The sequence below is a fragment of the Eumetopias jubatus genome, unplaced genomic scaffold (genome assembly GCF_037043125.1).
Source record: "Eumetopias jubatus isolate StellerSeaLion01/CBP00866 unplaced genomic scaffold, mEumJub1_p1.0 scaffold_15, whole genome shotgun sequence".
Classification (NCBI taxonomy): Eukaryota; Metazoa; Chordata; class Mammalia; order Carnivora; family Otariidae; genus Eumetopias; species Eumetopias jubatus.
In genome coordinates, this window is record NW_028274821.1 from 46,655,468 (window position 1) to 46,676,603 (window position 21,136).

General features: G+C 38.6%; 1 protein-coding gene across 1 annotated transcript in view; it reads right to left on the reverse strand.

Annotated features, from left to right (window-relative positions):
• Positions 1-6,205: 6,205 nt before the first annotated feature.
• The window catches only part of HACD4 (3-hydroxyacyl-CoA dehydratase 4), a 34,623-nt gene continuing 19,692 nt past the window's right edge, over positions 6,206-21,136 (reverse strand). The window contains exons 5-7 of the mRNA XM_028107271.2: positions 20,921-21,027; positions 7,899-8,024; positions 6,206-7,103 (exon numbers count right to left, since the gene is read on the reverse strand). Coding sequence (XP_027963072.1) covers positions 7,021-7,103; positions 7,899-8,024; positions 20,921-21,027 — 316 coding nt within the window. The 3' untranslated portion in view covers positions 6,206-7,020. The remainder of the gene's footprint in view (positions 7,104-7,898; positions 8,025-20,920; positions 21,028-21,136) is intronic.

The window sequence follows — 21,136 nt, forward strand, 5'->3', positions numbered from 1 at the left end:
TACAGAAAAGGGGAAGGGAGGGCGAGCTTTCAGGGCGTAGCCACCTGCAGTACCATTTCATTTTTATTACCTCCTCAGAGGCCGGCCTAGAAGGAAATGAATTTGAAGGAAGCAGCTGAACATGTTCTGGGAGAAGCCAGCTTCTCTTTCCTTCACCCTGCATACGCTTTGTTTTACTTCTTACCAATTAGTGATTGAAATTCATCTAACATTTAGTTAGGTGCCAGACGGTAAGTTCACTAGAACTTTCACTTGTATTATCTTATTTCACTCCTGCAACAAGACTGTGAAGAAGCATCTTTTCTTTTTTTTTTTTTTTAAGATTATTTATTTGAGAGAAACAGTGAGCAAGAGAGAGTACAGGAACAGGGGCCGAGGGAGAGGGAGAACACCCCCCCCGCCCCCCCCGCTGAGCAGGGAGCCCAGTGCGGGGCTCGATCCCAGACCCCTGGGACCCTGGGATCATGACCCGAGCCGAAGGCAGACGCTCAACCGACTGAGCCCCCCAGGCGCCCCTGAAGAAGTATTTTCCATTTTAAAATGGAGAAAATACATTTAATAAGAGGCAGAGCTACATAGAAGACCAAAGCCTTGAAGCCCCAGATCCAGTGCACTTTCTGCCGCATCCAGGCATTAGTGCCCATTTTAAGATGAAAACTCCTACTAAGGATGAAGCCTCATGCATGCTTCATATAGATTGCTGTCATCAGATAAAAGAGAGAACCCTGAAGCACAGGGAGTACAGTCGATAATACTGAAATAACAGTGGTGACAGATGGTGCCTACACTCACTGTGGTGCACGGTGCATCATGTAGAGAATTGTCAGACATCTGTGTTGACACCTGAAACTCCTAGAACGTGGTATGTCAACTACAAAACCAAAAATCAAAAAAGGACACTGCCTCATGTTAATAAGCTGCTGGAACTGGGAAGGTGAGGAGTTCTGTAAAGGAACAGGTCTTAGCGGGTTGAAGGGCTTTAAATTCCTGGACCATCTTGCAAACGTGGGTGGCAGGGAAGAACAGTAAGGGGAAGTGGGCACTGAGGAGCGTCCCTGCACTTCTGCCCTGAGTCAGCAGGCAGAGCTTGCTGGTGTTGGAGGAAGGGAGGAAGAATCGGCCCCGGCTTCCGTACCCAGCTGGCCTTTTTCTCCTCAGCCTGATTTCTTCTCAAACTTTGTCCCTGCTCCCACTCTTGACAAGAGAACAGAAGAGCACAAAATGGAGGAAATAAAATATATCTGTATTCTTTCTTCCCTAGCCACCTCCCCTCCCTCCTGTTTTTGTTTTCAGGGGTCTTGGGCTTAAGATTTGTAGGATTTTCCTATCCATGGTAACCTCTAAAGAATCAAAAGTGTAAGATACTAGGAGTGCCTGGGTGGCTCAGTCGGTTAAGCATCTGACTCTTGATTTCGGCTCAGGTCATGATCTCAGGGTCGTGGGATAGAGCCGCACATAGGGCTCCACACTGGGCTTTCAGCTGCTTGAGACTTTTTTCTCTCCCTCTGCCCCTCCCCTGCTCGCTCGCTTGCTCGCTCGCTGTCTCTCTCTCCCCCCCCCCAAAAAAATTCTAAATTGAAAACCTAAAAGGTTCTAAAATCTAAACACTAAGATATTAGGTCACTGGAATAATACTCTTTCTCTTGGTTACCTCTTGGTTCAGGTCAGAATTAAGTTATTCCCTCAGGATGGCTCACCTTGTTCTCTAGAAACCTGAAGTCTCTGCCTTTTTAGACCAGATGTTCCAAACTATGTATGGAAACACTTCCTTCACAAGTTGCCAAGACAAAGAGCATGCTGGGATATACTAACGAATGTGTGGGGTTAAAGCCTTAATTATGCATCTCAGAACACTCTGACTCTTGATTTGAAAAGTGTGCATTTGGAACACGCTGGGATCCATGCAAGGCCCTAAAATTATCTTTGTGTTTTGTCATGTAATGACTCCATGGTAACTACTAGGCTGTTAACCTTTTTTGAAGTTAATTGTCAGAAGTTCTTAACATCATTTTGATTTTAACCAAAGATGGTGATATTATAATTATAAAAGGAGTAAGACTTTGTTAGGGACTCAACCACTATCTTGAAATAACTTAGTAACTTTGAAAATAAGCAGTTCTAAACCTCTGGTAAACATTTTCATAAATTACTGTTTTTTGAAGGGAAATCAGAGCTTGTGCTTAGGAGGATGGGGCCTTCACTAAAGCCACAGCTATAGGCTGGGCCTCTGGTGAACCAGTCTGTATGAGATGCCCCAATAAGCCTATTACTAGGTGCAGGCATTTCAGCTGGAACCAGGGGACATGATGTGGCTGGAACAAGTCACATCCTCCATTCCACCATCGCAGAAAGACACCTCACGGCGTCATCTTCATGTATAAATATGTATCATCGCTCTGGTCCTGGATGAGGTAATATGCTTTTATATTTTCTGGAAGGAAATTCTTTATTCTGATCCTAAACTCTCAGTCTCATTTTTTTAAAAATGTATGTTATATATAGTAATTACGAAGTTGTGGGTGTGCATGGAATGTGTTAATCTTCATAAACAGTATGGAATTCTTTAAAATTGCCACGTAGAAAGATAGTCTGATTCTTGTCAAACATAAGGAACTTGTGAAATAATTTCTAGCTAAATTATTGGATATGAAACTAAGTAAAAATGACAGGGATGACTCCCTGACTTTGGTTTTATTTCTTGAATACAAGGAATAACTTACCTCATAACGTAGTTGAGAATAAAAGAATATAAAAATATGCTTTATAAATTCTAAACGGTAATAGAAATGTTATCACTTTTATATGTTTCACTGAAAATAGCTTTAACACTTGACGATCTGTATGTTGGGACTTGGGAAGATAATGGAAACTTAACAAATTGTTCTTAAAACATTCTAAAAGCAAGTAGCACATCAAGAAAGGATCCTTACAGAACTTAAAAAAAAAAAAACACCTTCTTTTTCTGTCTTCTAAACATGAAGTGCCCTTTGAGAATAATCAAATATAACTGAGATATCACCTAATTAACCTGATAGAGTTCCTAAAAGAGGTCTTTTTCTGGAGGTACTGGTAGTAGTCTATAAAGTCAGAGCTGCAAAATTTTGAGTGTGTACCATGTGCGCAAAGTGAACAAGGCATGACATTCCTGCCTTCACAGAACTTACATTCAGAAAATATAAATCAGTAAACCGTCAAATAATTTTAACGCATCCAGGAAATGTGTTACAAATTTCCTACTTCTGTGTAGCTGTTTATCATTTAGAAAGGTTTAGTTTACCACACTGCATTTGTTCTTTACGCTGACGCTGGGCAGTTAAGGAAAGGAACTCGGGGTCATTCGCTTAGTAAACACTGGAGCTGGATTTCACATCAAACCCACTGCTCTTACTTCCATCCAGTCCACGTTCTCGCTCACAGGACCCCGTGCCGCGGCTCAGCTGAATACCACAAAGTAAGTACACAGTGGACACCTACGTTTATTTGGTGAATTTAGGCATGTTCTCACCAGTTGTATGGTGGCTTTTATATAAGTTCTTATTAACAGTTTTCTGTCCAAAGCTGAAATACTTTAGACTCAAACTGTAGTGTGCAAGAGGGGCATTTGAGGAGCCTGACAACATGCAGGTTCCTGGGTCCCAGTGGAACCCACGAATCTGGGTCCTAGGTAGCAGCCTGTTCTAGGACTGTGTTCCCTGGAATATACTTTGAAAAGGTGCCATATCAAAGGTAACACAGCAACTAGACCCAGAAGTAGAAAGTAAAAATTATCTGAACAAGGAAAAACCTCATGTTTACAAAGGAAAAATAAGCTAATGAGAGGAAGATGTTAGGGAAAGGGGAAATCATTTATAGCATTTTAATTTTAAATCACTTTGATACTTTAGCACAGTAAAATGTAACTGTTTTCTTTGTACATAAATGTAAGATTCTCTGTGGAAACATTTTGGATACTGATGTTATAGCTACATCACCTTTTGAAAGAAATACAAAGTCTTATAGGCGACAGCTTGCTCAAGGTAGGCAGAATAAGGTATCCTAAAACAAACAAAATGGTTCTTTTAGAGACTTCAGTGAGATGTGGTACATTCTTTAGTAACAAATGTGTTTGTTTGCAGGAAGCCTGGTAAAATTTTATAATTTTGCGCCTACAGTGTGCCAGGCGCCCCACAACATAAGTGTTTGAATGTAGACGTGCGTGCCGCCAACTAAGAACTCATTCTAACGTTAACCTGTTTATTGAACAAAAACAAGACCAGGATAAGCGTGTGATTCTTGAAAAGCATACTGGAGGGAAAAAAATGCATTAATATCGAATGTATACTTTTGGCAGAAGTGTTACTGCTTTTCATTCAACTATTTTGATAAAGTAAAAGCCCAGGGACTTTGATGATATTACAGTGTCTGTATTTTGTATTTTTTAGGCAGACTTTTGCTGAGTGATGAAATAAATTCTTCGAAGTTGTTTTCATTCAGAGTTTTAACCCCCCAACCCTACCCTTCTTAATTTATTTATTTTTTAGCCCCAGAGGCACTGCTGATGTTGATTATTACACCTTAGCTTGGGTTACTTGGAACTTGAGGCAATGGAACTTGGCATTGAAAACTCCAAAGAAAGTTGTTTTTTGTTTTTTATGGTTTTGCTTGTTTTATAGAGAGGGAGAGAGAATCTTAAGCAGCCTCCACACCCAGTACAGAGCTCCATCTCACAACCCTGAGATCACGACCTGAGCCTCAAAAGAGTTGGATGCTTAACTGACTGAACCACCCAGGTGCCCAAGAAAGATCATTTTAAAAGTTATGTGTTATGCTTTTAAGCTATCTAATAGTTTCCTATGTCATCCACATTTATTAGATTTAAGAAACTAAGCCTATGACAACACTGAACAAAATGAAATAGAGATTTGATGGATGTAAAGAAATCAGCCAAAGAAATCAACCTTGCAATCTGGGTAATATCCAATTAATTAATTAGGGAGATGTTTACTTGTCTAAGTTTCTTAACCTGGGGGACATGAACTTGTGGAAGAGAAATGACATCCTTATTTCCACTTAATCTCTAATAAAATTTTCTTTCACCAACCAGAATAAGTTGTGACTGTGTCACCAAAGGAATCACAGATCTTTGTTGCAGAAAACTGAAATTGTCAATCCATAACTATAAATTGTGCTTTTTAGTCTATTTTAAGAAGTAGGCAGGTTCTTAAGGTAAAGTATTATTTAATAATTTTAATTTCTTACAATGACCCACTAAGATAGTTTCTCTAGTGATTGATTGTAGATGTACATAATACTTCAGCAATCTAAGTAGGCCTGTTGATTGAGAGGAAGCTTGACTGAGTCACTTAAGTTTGCAAAGGGATTCTGTTCTCTTTGTACACTAAAGCTTTCAGTATTTTTTTAAATTTAGAAGTAAAAATAAGCAACTTTAAAAACAAAATGTAGCTTTTTAAAAAGATTTTATTTGAAAAGAGGAGGGGGAGAGGGACTAGTAGACTTCCTACTGAGCAGGGAGCACAATGCCGAGCTCAATCCCAGGCCCCTGAGATCATGACCTGAACCAAAGGCAGATGCTTAACCAACTGAGCCACCCAGGCGACCCTATTTTTTTTTTAGAGGGGGAGAGCAGCAGACTCCCCACTGAGCACGGAGCCCAACGTGCAACTTGAACTCACAACCTGAGCCAAAATCAAGAATCAGATGCTTAACTGACTGAGCCACCCAGGCGCCTCAAAATGTAGCTTTTGAAAAGGGTAATTTTAATATTTTAAAATTCCAAATAGGATACTGAATTTAAAAAGGTATCAATTATCTTTATTAATACTCAATTGTTTCTTTTTAAATATTTAGTTAACCAGTTTTTTTGGTAACTACATTTTTACTACCTGGTTGTTATGTCATAAAATATTTAGTGACCTTTTTATATAGTTACTGGATAATAAGATTCTAGAATTTTTTTTTTTAAAGATTTTATTTATTTGACAGAGGGAGACACAGCAAGAGAGGGAACACAAGCAGGGGGAGAGGGAGAAGCAGGCTTCCCGCTGAGCAGGGAGCCCGATGCGGGGACTCGATCCAGGACCCTGGGATCATGACCTGAGCCGAAGGCAGATGCTTAACTGACTGAGCCACCCAGGCGCCCCAGATTCTAGAATTCTTTCAAGAAAAGTGAATATATACCAATAGATACAGAAATAATAATAGTCAATTATTCACATATAGTTTAATCTTCAAAGAGTTTTCAAAAGTCTAGGTGATGACTTATATGTGACATAGTAATTAGCAATAATAATTCAGTAATAATCTGAAACATCACTAGTTCTTAAGTGCCTTGCCTCCTTTAAAATAATTTACTGTAGTTTTTTTTACCTTTTGTCTCCCTGTAAGGTAAGTATATGGTCTGATTTCAACTCCTGCCCCAGAAAAGGAATATGGAGCATTATTTGTACACTTACTAAAGATCCATTCTGTTTTCATAGGCTTCTCTTTTAAGGCATCAAAGTCCAATATTAATGTATAATTTTCTAAGCGTGTCCAACGTGTAAGATGGGAGTGAACTCTGGCCATGGAGACAACTGCCTATAAAATGTTATTCTAGACAACCGCAGAACATATTTCACATTTTCGCCCTCCTGCGGAGTCACCATTTACAAACTCCAAAGTGAAAAGAAATAGATGCTGTTAAACAGATATAATTCTGGCTAACAACTTTGGTTTCTCAATTTAATTGAATCCATTCCAGTTAATCTATTTCTCATTCACCTTATAGGAAAATAATCAGGCTTCACACAATATAAACTTAACTTCTATAAAACCCACAGCTTTGGTAAAGTAGTTGTGCAGGATATGCGTTTTGAAAATATGTGAGGTTAACAGACTGCTGTGATTTGTCTCAAGCTTGAGGAGAACGATTATGTCATGGGGTTGTGTCAAGTAGCACCCACCAGAATGCTTCCTGCGTTGTTTGTTGCAGCTGAGTCCACAAGCCTATTTTTTTCTTATGTCACATCGGAATGCAGTGCTTCACATTTTCTTCTTTTTAAAGGGAAAGACTCTGAGGATGTCTCTTCTTTCTGAGTAAAGATGACTGTAGGTATAATACATACCTAACATGGAGAAGGAAGTGGCAAAAGTAAGGTTGATTAACCATTTCTCTGGTTTTAAAATACAGAGTGCTACCTGGAGTCTAAGGACAAGACACTTGCAAGGGAGACTCAAAAAAAAGGAACTCTTAAACAAGGGTCCAGAAAGGGAAGTAAAGTTTTGTTTAAGGCAAGGAATTAACTTTCCCCTTTCTTGAGGGTAGCTCTATCAGCCCTGCAGTTTCACATCTGTCTTCTCCCTTATGCATTGTTCTTATTTGTCTGATAATGACTGGTTCTAGAACAACTACCTTTGGGAATTTGTGAAGGTCAGAGCTGCAGAAAGTGAAATGTAATCACGGAAGTCCTTTGCCAGTTAAACTTTCTTAACTGTTAAGTTTTTGTTCCACACATTTTTTTCTTGTGTTTTTAGCACCTACTCCCACGTGTCTGCTGGGAAATGCTAGCACATAAAACCAAACAAACAGGAAACAAAATAGATACAAATGGCCCAGCCTGCTTACTTTGACATCCAGGTTTTCTCTCTAGATCCCTGTATCTGTTTCCTACACGATGCAGGTACATTACCTGCTCATAAACCTGTTCTTGTTTGTACAGTGAAACAGTGATATATTTGAATTTGTGATGTCCTGCAGAAAGCATTGTAACTTCTAGGTGCTTTACTAACAAGGTTTAGTTCATCATTCTGGGCTTCCTCCTCTGTTTCTCCCATGTTCACAGACCTTTCTGTTAAAGTAGATAGCAGCACAAACTGGAAAGCACAGAAGAATGCAAAAACAAACCAGCAAAGCCACTTACCTATAAAGAGCATCATGAGATATATTTTCAGCACATATGGGAAATAGATGGATAAGTCAAAGGGCAGCTTTGTGGAGTAAGTGCCAAATGATTCAAAATAAGGCAGCGACTGATAGATGGCAAATGCTGTTTAAAGAACAGAGAAGGAATTGTGAAACTTTCCACTCATATTGCTACAGGGATGTGCATACATGTCTACAGAGTTCAGGGATATTCTGAATTTTATAGTGACAGTTATGACAGGTGCTGAATCCCTTAGCTGAAGCTACAGGTTGATCTAGAAACCCGAATGATTCAACTGGCAAGGCCGTTATAGCAGCTCGAACTGACTTGACTTGAACTTTTGTCCATTTTATACTTGGTTATACCTACAGAGAAATAATCTCTGCTTTTTAAAATGGTACCCCCGACTACTTGTCCCCTTCTCACAAATAGACAAATGAATGTGAAGAATGCTGCATAGAGTTTCTTCTTGGGAGTTTCAAGACACACATCACTACAGCAGAGATTCTAAAAAGCTCTGCAATAAGGAAACTGGTTTTACTCAACATTTCCTCAGCTTAACTGGCCTTGGAACATCAGAACTTAAAAGAATGCTGAGAAGCTCTGGGTGGTGGCGTAGGAAGATCCTGAGCTCACCTCATCCCACGGACACCCCAAGATAACAGCTATATATCTATGCAACTCTGTAAACAACCTACAGACCGAACAGACCTTCCAGGGTGCACTGTAGAGAGAAGGTCGCATGGAAAAGGGTAGGAGGGGTGGAGTTGTGGTTGGTGCCCTGGTAAGACTAACCACACAACGGAGGGACACCACAAGCATGGAGAAGCCGGGGGATCACATCCCACACCAGAGACTCCCGGCACTGGGACCATGAGTCCCTATAACATCTGGCTTTGAAAACCAGCAGGGCTTATCTTCGGGAACCTTAAAAATCAGCAGGATACAAGGTTAGCAGAGGGAAGGAAATTATAAAGATCAAAGCAGAAATAAATTGAGACTAAAAGCAATAGAAAAGATCAATGAAACCAAGAGCTGGTCCTTTGAAAAGATAAAATTAATAAACCTTTAGCCAAGCTCATCAAGAAAAAAGGACCGGACCAAAATAAAATCAGAAACAAAACAGCAGAAATAATAACTGATCTACATATATACAAAAGATTATAAGACTTATAAAAATTTATATGCCAACAAATTGGACAACTCAGAATAAATTCCTAGAAACATGTAACTTTCCAAAATTGAATCAGGAAAAAATAAAAAATCTGAATATGCTAATTATTAGTAAAAAAGTTGAACTGATAATTTAAAAAATCCCACAAAAGTCCAGGACCAGATGGATTCGCAGGTGAATTCTAACAAACATTTAAGAGTTTATACATATTCATGGCAATCTTTTCCAAAAAAATAGAAGAGGAAGGGAAGCTTCCAAATACATTCTGTGAGGCCAGCATTACCCCGGTATCAAAATCAGACAAAGACACTACCCCCACCACCAATACAAGCTATCATCCATAATGAACTTACATGCGAAAACCAACAAACTAGCAAACCACATTCAGTAATATTTCCCACAATTAAGTGGGGCTGATTATGGGGATGCGAGGGTGATTCAATATTTGCAAATCAATGTGCGACACAATTATCAACAAAATATAAAAATCAATAGATGAAGAAAAAGCATTTGACAAAATTCAGTATCTATTCATGATAAAAACTCAACAAAGTGGGTTCAGAGGGAATACTCAACATAATAAAGGCTATATATAAAAAAGCCCAAAGCTAACATCATACTCAATGATTAAAAACTGAAAGCTTTTCTTCTAAGATCAGGAACAAGTAAAGATGTCTACTCCTCCCACTTTATTCAACATAGTTACTAGAAGTTCTAGTTCCATCAATCAGACAAGGAAATAAGAAGCCTCCAAACTGGCAAGGAAGAAGTTAAACTCACTGCACATGACATGATACTATACATAAAAATCCTAAAGATGTCACCAAAAAAAAAAAAAAAAACTATTAGAAATAAATTCAGTAAAGTTGCAGGATACAAAATTAACACATAGAAATCAGTTGCATTTCTATAAAATTAAGAAAACAACAATCCCATTAATAAAATACCTAAAAATAAACAACCAAGGAGATGAAAGACCTATACTCTGAAAACTATAAGACACTGACGAAAGAAACTGAAGATGATGCAAATGGAAAGATATACCATGCTCATGGATTGGAAGACTGTCATTAAAATGTCCATACTGGGCGCCTGGGTGGCTCAGTCATTAAGCATCTGCCTTCAGCTCAGGTCATGATCCCAGGGTCCTGGGATCGAGCCCTGCATCGGGCTCCCCGCTCAGTGGAAAGCCTGCTTCTCCCTCCCCCACTCCCCTGCTTGTGTTCCCTCTCTCGCTGTGTCTCTGTCAAATAAATAAATAAAATCTTAAAAAAAAAAAAAAGTCCATACTACCCAAAGCAAACTACAGATTCAATGCAATTCCTATCAAAATACCAAAAGCATTTTTCATAGACCTAGAACAAATAATCCTAAAGTTGGTATAGAATCACAAAAGACCTGGGGCACCTGGGTGGCTCAGTTGGTTAAGCATCTGCCTGCAGCTCAGGTCATGATCCCAGCCCCACATCAGGCTCCCTGCTCAGTGGGGAGTCTGCTTCTCCCTCTCCCTCTGCTTTTCCCCCTGCTTGTGCTCCCTGTCAAATAAAAATCTTAAAAGAAAAAAAAAAGGTTTAAGAAAAAATTACAGAAGACCACAAATAGCCAAAGCAATCTTGAGAACACAGCTAGAGATATCAAAACTGCATATTCCAAGATAGACGACTAAGCCGGCATAATCAAAATAGTACACTACTGGCACAAACACAGACATATAAAGGGGCACCTGGGTTTCACAGTCGGTTAAGCATCTGACTCTTGGTTTTGGCTCAAGTCATGATCTCAGGGTCACGAGATCAAGCTCCACACTGGGTTCCACACTCAGTGCAGAGTCTGCTTAAGACTCTTCCTCTTCCACTGTCCATCCCCTTGCTCTCTCTCCAAAATAAATAAATCTTTTTAAAAAATTAGGCATATAGGGGGCTTCTGGGTGGCTCAGCTGGTTAAGCATCCAAATCTTGATCTCCACTCAGGTCTTGATCTCAGGGTTCTGAGTTCAAGCCCTGCACCGGGCTCCACAATGGGCATGGAGCCTACTTAAAAAACAAAACAAAACATATAGGTTAATGAAACAGGATAGACAGCCAAGAAATAAACCCATGCCTATATATCTTGTCATAACAAAGGCGGCAAGAATATACAATGGGGAAAAGGCAGTCTCTTCAATAAATGACGCTGGGAAAACTGAAGAGCCACATTCAAAAGAAAAATTGGACTTCTTTCTTATACACAAAAATAAACTCAATGGATTAAAGAGCTAGATGTGAAACCTGAAACCGTAAGTCTCCTAGAGGAAAACAGGCAGTACAGTCTTGGATATTTCCCTCAGCAACAGATTTATGGATAGGTCTCCTCAGGAAAGGGAAACAAAAGCAATATTAAACTATTGGGACTATACCAAAATAAAATTTTGCACAGTAAAGGAAACCAACAAAACAGAAAGGCAACCTGAGTGGGAGAAGATATTTGCAAATTATTTATAAGGCATTAATATTCAAAATATATGAAGAATTTATACAACACCAAAAACACAATTTGAAAATGTGCAGAAGACATGAACATGCATTTCTCTGAAGAAGATACACAGATGTTCAACATCACTAATCATCTCAGAAATGCAAATCAAAATCACAATGAGATATTACCTCACACTTGTCAGGATGGCTAGTATCAAAAAGAGAAGTAACAAGTTATGGCAAGGATGTGAAGAAAACGAAACCCTCTTGCTTGCACTGTTGGTAGGAATGTAAATGGGTGCAGTCACTGTGGAAAACAGTAAGGAGGTTTTAAAAAAAAAATCAAATATAGAAATACCATATGATCCAGTATTTCCAAAACTGGATATTTACCCAAAGAAAACAAAAACATTAATTCAAGAAGATATATGCATCTCTGTTTATTGCAGCATGATTTACAATAGCCAAGATATGGAAGCAATCCAAGTGTCCATCAATAGTTAAATGGATAAAGATGTGTGGTTGTGTGTATACACACATATACACAACAGAATATTACTTAGCCATAAAAAAGGAGATCTTACCATTTGCAAGAACATGGAGGGACCTACAGAGTATTACCCTAAGTGAAATAAGACACAAAAAGACAAATGACATATGGTTTCACTTATATAAGGAATCTAAAAAACAGAAGAACAAAAAGCAGACACAGACCCATAAATACAGAGAGTTGATGGTTGCTACAGAGGATGGGGTGGGGGGCTTGGGCAAAATGGGTAAAGGGGAGTGGGAGATAAAAGTTTCATTATGGAATCAATGAGTCACAGGGCTAAAAGGTACAGGATAATATAATCAATAGCACTGTAATAGTGCTGTATGGTAAGAGACGGTAGCTACACTTGTGGTGAGCATAGCATAAGAAGAGTTGTTGAATTACTATGTTGTATACCTGAAACTATTGTACCATTGTGTCTCACCTATACTTCAATTAAAAAAAAAAAAATCAGTGGGGCTTAACTCCAGGAATGTTAAAAATCAGTAGGCTTAATGCCAGGAGAGTCAGAGGGCAATAGGAAACTGAGTCCCCACACTTATGAACCCAGCATAATAACTAACTTGGCAGAGACACAGTGCAGAAGCAGCAGTTTGAAAAGTGCCTGGGGTATGTGTCACGGAAATTTACTGACTAGTCTTAGATTGTGTGCTGGAAGGGCAGGACCTTCAGATTTCTCTGGGAACAAAAGTGCTGATGGGGCACCTGGTGGCTCAGTCATTAAGTGTCTGCCTTTGGCTCAGGTCATGATCCTGGGGTCCTGGGACCGAGTCCTACATCAGGCTCCCTGCTCAGCGGGAAGCCTGCTTCTCCCTCTCCCTCTGCCCCGGCTTGTGTTCCCTCTCTCGCTGTGTCTCTCTCAAATAATAAAATCTTTAAAATTAAAAAAAAAAGTGCTGACAGGTGCCATTTCTCTTCCCCTCCCCATGACTAGACACTTATGGGAGCCAGTGCTAACCCTATGTCTATCTTGCTAGCACTATGTCACTGACCTGACCCATCCAACCTGCCCCCTTCAGCAGGCAAATGGGCTCCTGCCTCGGGGAGGGAGGAAATAAGCCCCACACACCAGTACACCCACAGTTTCAGCAGCCCGGGATCTTAGCTGGCTATGCAGGGAGTAAGCCCTGCACTCTGGTGCAACAGAAGTTGTGGCAGAGAGGCTAATTGCAGACACCTAGGCTGACTGCTTGTCTTCCCACCGACTAGTCACAGAGGCCTCAAACAGCCCTCTCAGTAGTGTAGGGACCAAACGCTGCCCAGTGTGCCCACAGCAGGCAAAGTGGGTCATGGCAGCTGGCTGAACTGAAAGCAACCATAGCTCAGCCACAACAGTAGGGCACATTTAGCCCACACAGCGGACATTTCCTAAAGTGCCTGATTTTGAAGACCAAGGGGAAATTGTGCTACAGGACTCCACAGGACCTCTTCAACATAAGGCCACCAACTTTCAAGACCAGGAGACATAGCTGACTCACCTACTACACAAAAACAAACACAGAGTTAGACAAAATGAGGAGACAGAGGAATATGGCCCAAATGAAAGAACAAAATCACAGTAAAAGAGCTAAATGAAACAAATAACTGATGTGCCTGATAAAGAGTTCCAAGTAATGGTCATAAAGATACTCACTGGATGTGAAAAAAGAGTGGATGAGCTCAGTGAGAACTTCAACAAAGAGAAAAAAAAAAAAAAAACAGTTACAGCTGAAGAATTCAAAAAATGAAATACACTGGAAGGAATCAAGAGCACATCAGAGGATGCAGAACAGATCAACAATCTGGAAGACAGGGTAATGTAAAGTAATCAAGCTGAATAGCAAAAACAAAAAAGAATAAAAAATGAGATCAGTTAAGGGAACTCAACAACATCGTCAAGAGTAACAACATTCACATTATAGGGATCCCAGAAGAGAGAGAGAGAGAGAAGGGAGCAGAAAACTTACTTGAAGAAATAACTGAAAACTTCCCTAATCTAGGAAAGAAAAGAGACATCACACATTTCAGGAATCACAGAGAGCCCCTAACAATCCAAGGAAATCTACACCAAGACACATAATAATTAAAATGGCAAAAAGCAGTGATATAGAGTGAATGTTTTAGGCAGCAAGAGAAAAGAAAACCATTACACACGGGGAAGGAAATCCCCTACAGCTATCAGCTGATTTTTTTCAACAGAAATTTTGCAGGCCAGAAGACAGTGGCATAATTAGACCAGGTGGCCCTAACAGATATATACAGAACATTCCATTAAAAAACAGAATATGCCTTCTTTTCAAGTGCATACAGAACATTCTCCAGGATACATCAAATGTTAGGCCACAACACAAGTCTCAAAAATTTTAAAAAAAGTCCTATGAAGCGTTTTTTTTTTTTTTAACAGTATGAAACTAGAAATCAATTATAACTTTTTTTTAGATATTTATTTATTTGACAGAGAGAGCAAGCACAAGCAGGGGGAGCAGCAGAGGGAGAGGGAGAAGCATGCTCCCCACTGAGCAGGGAGCCCTATGCGGGGCTCAATCCCAGGACCCTGGGATTGTGACCTGAGCTGAAGGCAGACGCTTAACTGACTGACTCACCCAGGCGCCCCTAGAAATCAATTATAAAAACAACTCTGGAAAGAATACAAATACATGAAGGCTAAACAACATGGTATTAAATGATGAATGGGTCAACAAAGAAATCAAAGAGAAAATTAAAAAAAATACACAGAGACAAATGAAAATGGAAAGAATGCAGCCCAAAATCTTTGGGATGTGGCAAAAGCAGTTCTAAGAAGGAAGTTTATAGCAATACAGGCCTATCTCAACACACAAGAAAACTCTCAAACAACCTAAACTTATACCTAAAGGAGCTAGAAAAAGAACAAACCCCAAAGCTAGCAGAAAGCAGAAGGAAGGAAACAATAAAGACTATAGCAGAAATAAGTGAAAAACTAAAAACAAACAAAACAAAAAAAGAGATCAATGAAACCAAGAGCTGGTCCTTTGAAATATCAAAATTGATAATCCCTTAGCCAGACTCATCAGAAAAAAAGAGAACTAAAATAAAATTAAAAATGAAGAAATAACCACTGATAGCAGAGAAATACAAAGGATTGTAAGAGAATATGATGAAAAATTATATGCCAACAAATTGGACAACCTAGAAGAAACAGATCAATTCTGAGAAATATACAATCTCCCAAAAGTGATTCAGGAAGAAACAGAAAATTTGAACATACCAATTACTAGTAATGAAATAGAATCTGTAATCAAAAACTCCCAACAAACAAAAGTCTGGGACCATATAGCTTCACAGGTGAATTCTACCAAACACTTAAAGAAGTGTTAATACCTAGTCTCCAATTATTCTAAAAAAATAGAAGAGGAAGGAAAACTTCCAAATTCATTCTACAAGGCCATCATTACCCTGATTTCAAAACCAAAGACACTGTTAAAAGAGGGAGAAAAAAAAAGAGAAAACAAAACAAAAAAACCCCCAAAAAACCCTATAGCCAGGATCTCTGATGAACACAGTGCAAAAATCCTTAACAAAATATTAGCAAACTGCATACGACAATACATTAAAAAGATCATTCACCACGAACAAGTGATATTTATTCCAGGGATGCAAGGGTGATCCAATATTTGCAAATCAGTCAATGTGGTATCAGTCAATGTGAAACATAAAACCCATAGGACCATTCAATAGATGCAGATAAGCATTTGACAAAATACAGCATCCATTCATGATAAAAACTCTTAATGAAATGGGTTTAACATAATAAAGGCCATATGTGAAAAACAACTAACATCATACTCAATGCTAAAAATCAAGGTTTTTCTCTAAGATCAGGAACAAGACAAGGATGTCCACTGTCACCATTTTTATTCAACAGAGTACTGGAAGTCCTAGCTGCAGCAGACAAGAAAAAAGAGGTTTCCAAATTGGCAAGGAAGAAGTTAAGCTAGCACATTTGCAGATGACATGCTACACCACATACAGAAAATCCTACAGACTCCACCAAAAAACTACTGGAACTGATAAATGAATTCAGTAAATTTGCAGGACACAAAATTAACAGAGAATTCTGTTTCATTTCTACTATATGCTACTAACCATTTACACTTGCACCAAAAAAAAAAAAAAAAAAAAAACCCTAGGAAGAATCTTAATCGAGATGAAAGACGTATACTCTGAAAACTGTAAGACATTGATGAAAGAAACTGAAGAGGACATAAATGGAAAGATATACCATGCTCATGGATTGAAAGACTAACATTAAAATGTCCATACTACCCAAAGCAAACTACAGATTCAATGCAATCCCTATAAAAATACCAATAGTATTTTTCATAGAACCAGAACAAATAATCCTAAAATTTGTACAGAACCACAAAATACCTTGAATAGACAAAGAAATCTTGAGAAAGAAGAACACAGCCAGAAGTAACACAATTCCAGATTTCAAGATATGAGACAAAGCTGCAGTAATCCAAGCAGTATGGTACTGACATAAAAAATAGATACATAGATCAGTGGAACGGAATAGAGAACCCAGAAAGAAACCCATGCCTATACAGTCAATTAATTTATGACAAAGGCAAGAACTTACAGTGGGGAAAAGACAGCCTTTTTAATAAATGGTGCAGAAAAAAATGGGACAGCTATATGCAAAAGAATGAAATTGGACCCCTTTCTTCGACCGTACACAAAAATAAACTCAGAATGGATCAGAGACCTAAATGTGAATCCCAAAACCATAAAACTCCTGCAAGGAAACATAAGCAGTAATTTGGACATCAGCCTTAGCAACATATTTATATATATGTCTCCTCAGACAAGGGAAATGAAAGCAAACTTAACTATTAGGACTACATCAAAATAAAAAGCTTTTGCTAGCAAAGGAAACCATCAACAAAGTAAAAGGCAACCTCATGGGAGAAGATATTTGAAAGCAAAATATCTGACAAATGGTTAATGTCCAAAATATATAAAGAACTTATACAACTCAATACCAGACAGTTGGTTAACTATCTGATTAAAAAATGGGCAGAGGGCCTGAATAGACATTTTTCCAAAGACATACAGATGGCAAACAGACACATGAAAAGATGCTCAACATCACTAATCATCACGGAAATGCAAATAAAAATCATAAAGAGGTATCACCTCACACCTGTCAGAATAGCTAATATCAAAAAAAAAATAATAATAAATGCTGGTAAGGATGGGAAGCAAAAGAAACTTGGTAAGACTGTTGGTGGGAATGTAAATAGGTGCAGCCACTGTGGAAACAGTACAGAAGTTCATCAAAAAAATTAAAAATAGAAATACCATACCAGTGAACTCATACTTACTAGGAAATTTCACATTCAAATATTAAATGGGAATGGGTTGAGCAGTCTTTTTTTTTTTTTTTTAAAGATTTTATTTCTTTATTTGACAGAGAGACACAGTGAGAGAGGGAACACGAGCAGGGGGAGTGGGAGAGGGAGAAGCAGGCTTCCCGCGGAGCAGGGAGCCCGATGCGGGGCTCAATCCCAGGACCCTGGGATCATGACCTGAGCGGGAAGGCAGGAGCTTAACGACTGAGCCACCCAGGTGCCCCTGGGTTGAGCAGTCTTAAAAGTACAGAGACCCTCATGTTGAATAGACACGAGTGCACTGCATGAGTGAATGCTTAAAATATACTTAAGATTTTTGTCTTATATTTTTCTGGGAAAGTATTCCTTAATAAAATGGATAATTAGAGTGTTAGCTTAAAAAAAAATAAATACCGTACCATCCAGTAATTCCACTACTGGGTATTTACCCAAAGAAAACAAAAACACTAATTTGAAAAGATACATGCACCCCTCTATGTTTACTGCAGCATGATTTACAATAACCAAGATAAGGAAGCAACAACCCAAGTGTCATCAACAGATGAATGGATAAAGATGTATTAACGTGTTAAAGAAGATACACACACACACACAGTAGAATGTTCACCATTAAAAAAAAAAAAAGAGGGAGAGAGAGAGATCTTGCCATTTGCAAGAATATGGATGGACCTAGAGGGTATTATGCCAAGTGGAGTAAGTCAGACAAAGGAAGACAAATACCATATGATTTCATTTATACATGGAATATAAAAAATAAAAAACAGACTCTTAAATACAGGGCACAAACTTGTGGTTGCCAATGGGGAGGTATTTGGGGGACGGGCTAAATAAAGGGGATTAAGAGGTATAAACTTCCAGTTATAAAAGAAGTCATGGAGATGAAAAGTACAGCACAGGGAATATAGTCAATTCTACTCTAAAAATGTTGTACATGATAGATGGTGACTACACTTATTGTGGCAAAAAATGAGTAATGTATGGAACTGCTGAATCAATATGTTGTACACCTGAAACTAATATAACATTGAATGTCAATTACACTTCAATAAAAATAAAGAGAAGGTTCTATGAAGTTATATCTCACATATAGATTTTTATCATATTTTATGAAATGATAATGTACTATGGTTATATAAGATGTTGTTAGGATAAGCTGGGTGAAGGGTATACGGGAACAATGCACTGTTTTTGTAACTTCTTATGAGTCTCAAATTATTTGTAAATTAAAAAAAATTCGAGACAGAAGCAATGCTGGGCAACCAAAGCTGGTAGGGCCAGCCTGAGCAGGATGAATGGCAGGCGCATGGGGTCCGCAATTGTCCTGCTGTCTGAGATTTCCAGATGCTGCACCTAAGTCTCTAGAATTTAATCAGTACAGTTGATTTGGTTATCTCTAGAACTTGCTTTTGTCTTTTATAGGACTGGATGGAAACTATAGTTATTTAAAAATATTAGAGTTATCAAAAGTAAACTAGGTTTTCTTAACTACATATTTTTATACTTTGGGGCACTGGAAATATAAAGAAACATGTAGAGGTAAAACCACAGTTACCTGTATTCTGCTACCCAGAATCATTATTGACATTTTGTCACATATGCTTCCAGACTCTCTTTCTGCATATACTTTGCTTTTTAATTGCAAGAATAAGTTTATGAATCTAATTTCAATAAAAGAAATGGGCTTTATAGCAAACGTATTGGAACATGGCTTTCCCAGAAAGGCTTAACATTATCAAATAATGAGAATGGAAAAGTTTTCTATACAGTTATTCATCCTTTATTTTTAGGAAAAGATTACTCCTATCTCTACCTTATTCCTTTATAATATAGTCTTTACGGTATTTTTCATATGATATAACAAAGGAATGTACTTAATGTTTCAGTGAGTGAAGAACTGCATTCTCAAAGAAATGAGCAATCCAGTTTTTCTTTTAGTTTTCAGGAGTATTCTCTAGATTCTCTTGGCATAGTCTATCCTAAAAATCAGTAATTCTTTTGAAAGCAAAACAAATTTTTAAAGTTCTACCTAATATGATTTACTATAAACTTTTCTCTGGTCATCGGTAAATACAAAACATGGGTAGAATATATACACTTTATGATTATTGCCAATGTCATCATCATTTTATGTTAAATTTCTTTTTGTATGTTTTCCCTTAGTTACCTTAATATGCTTTCTTAATTTCGTTATGCCTTCCATTTTCAAAAATTTTAATATCTGTTTCAGAAAGTTCCTTACCAGTCTGCCAAATCCATTACAGAAGGAAGCATATACTCCCCTAATATCCTCAAGCTTTTTGCAAACTTATGAATTATTTAAGTTTTAGGTTTACATTTAGGCTAAGTAGCTAGCTTACTTCATACTGTATTCAGTAATTTATTCAGTGTTTATTGAGCATGTATATTGGGTACATGAGAAAAAGGGAAGCAAGGAAACAACAACCCCATATCCCCACATTGCTTAGAGGCTAGACAAGAAACAGACATCATTCAAAGAACCACGCAAGGGGTGCCTGGGTGGCTCAGTTGGTTGAGTGACTGCCTTCGGCTCAGGTCATGATCTCAGGGTCCTGGGATCGAGCCCCGCATCGGGCTCCCTGCTCGGCGGGAAGCCTGCTTCTCCCTCTCGCACTCCCCCCCCCACGCTTGTGTTCCCTCTCTCGCTGTCTGTCAAATAAATAAAATCTTTAAAAAAAAAAACAAAGACAAAGAACCACGCAAATGTCTAATTACATCTGAGACAGGTCTTATGAAAGAGAGATTCATGGTGCTGTACTAGGGCGGGGGGGGTGGTGGTGGCAGGGAATGGGGGACAGGGAATGGACTTAGTTGAGAAAGTTGAGGAATGCTTCCCTGAGAAACTGATGACTGATCTAAAGGTAGAGTTAACTGTTACTGGCAGAGAGTGTGATGCATGGTAGATGGTTAAGTAGGAAAGATAGTCCAGCCAGGGGGAACCAAATTTCTATGCACTAAAAATAATCACTGGGGCGCCTGGGTGGTTCAATCGGTTAAACATCCGACTCTTCATCTCAGCTCAGGTCTTGATCTCAGGGTCATGAGTTCAAGCCTTACGCTGCACCCAGCGTGAGCCTACTTAAAAAAAAAAAAAATCACTGAGTAACTAAATGTTAAACCCCTTTTGGATGACTAAACTGAGAGAGGTTAAATGATTTGCTCAAAACTCACACAGAGAGTTAATGAAGTTAAGGGCCTGTACTCAGATGTCTTCATTCCTCATCCAATATTTTGTCTACTGTGCAAAGCTGCCTCCCCCTCTAACATTGTTTCTTAAATGCTTTGCTTTTTTGCATCAAGGGAAGTGTGCCAGGAATGATCCACTGACTCAGCTGTTAGCTAGCAGTAGCAAAAATAGTAATTTAATCATCAAAAAGTTAAATGAACCATTCATTATTACTAGATTGCTTTTGTCAGTAAGCAATAATGCAAAGTCACTGCTGTCTTACCTTCAGCAAGAACACACAGAGGATAAATCGGCATCCACAGTGTCTGACTGAGCCAGGTCAAGATGGCATAGGATATTCCTATGACTGATAACATGCTGTAAGTGTACCTAAAAGAAAACAAGGAGCTCAGAAACATCACTTCCTGCTGATGTCTGGGAAAGAACAAGGGAAGAAAATACCTTACACTGTAATTAAATACAGAGATACAACTGGAAA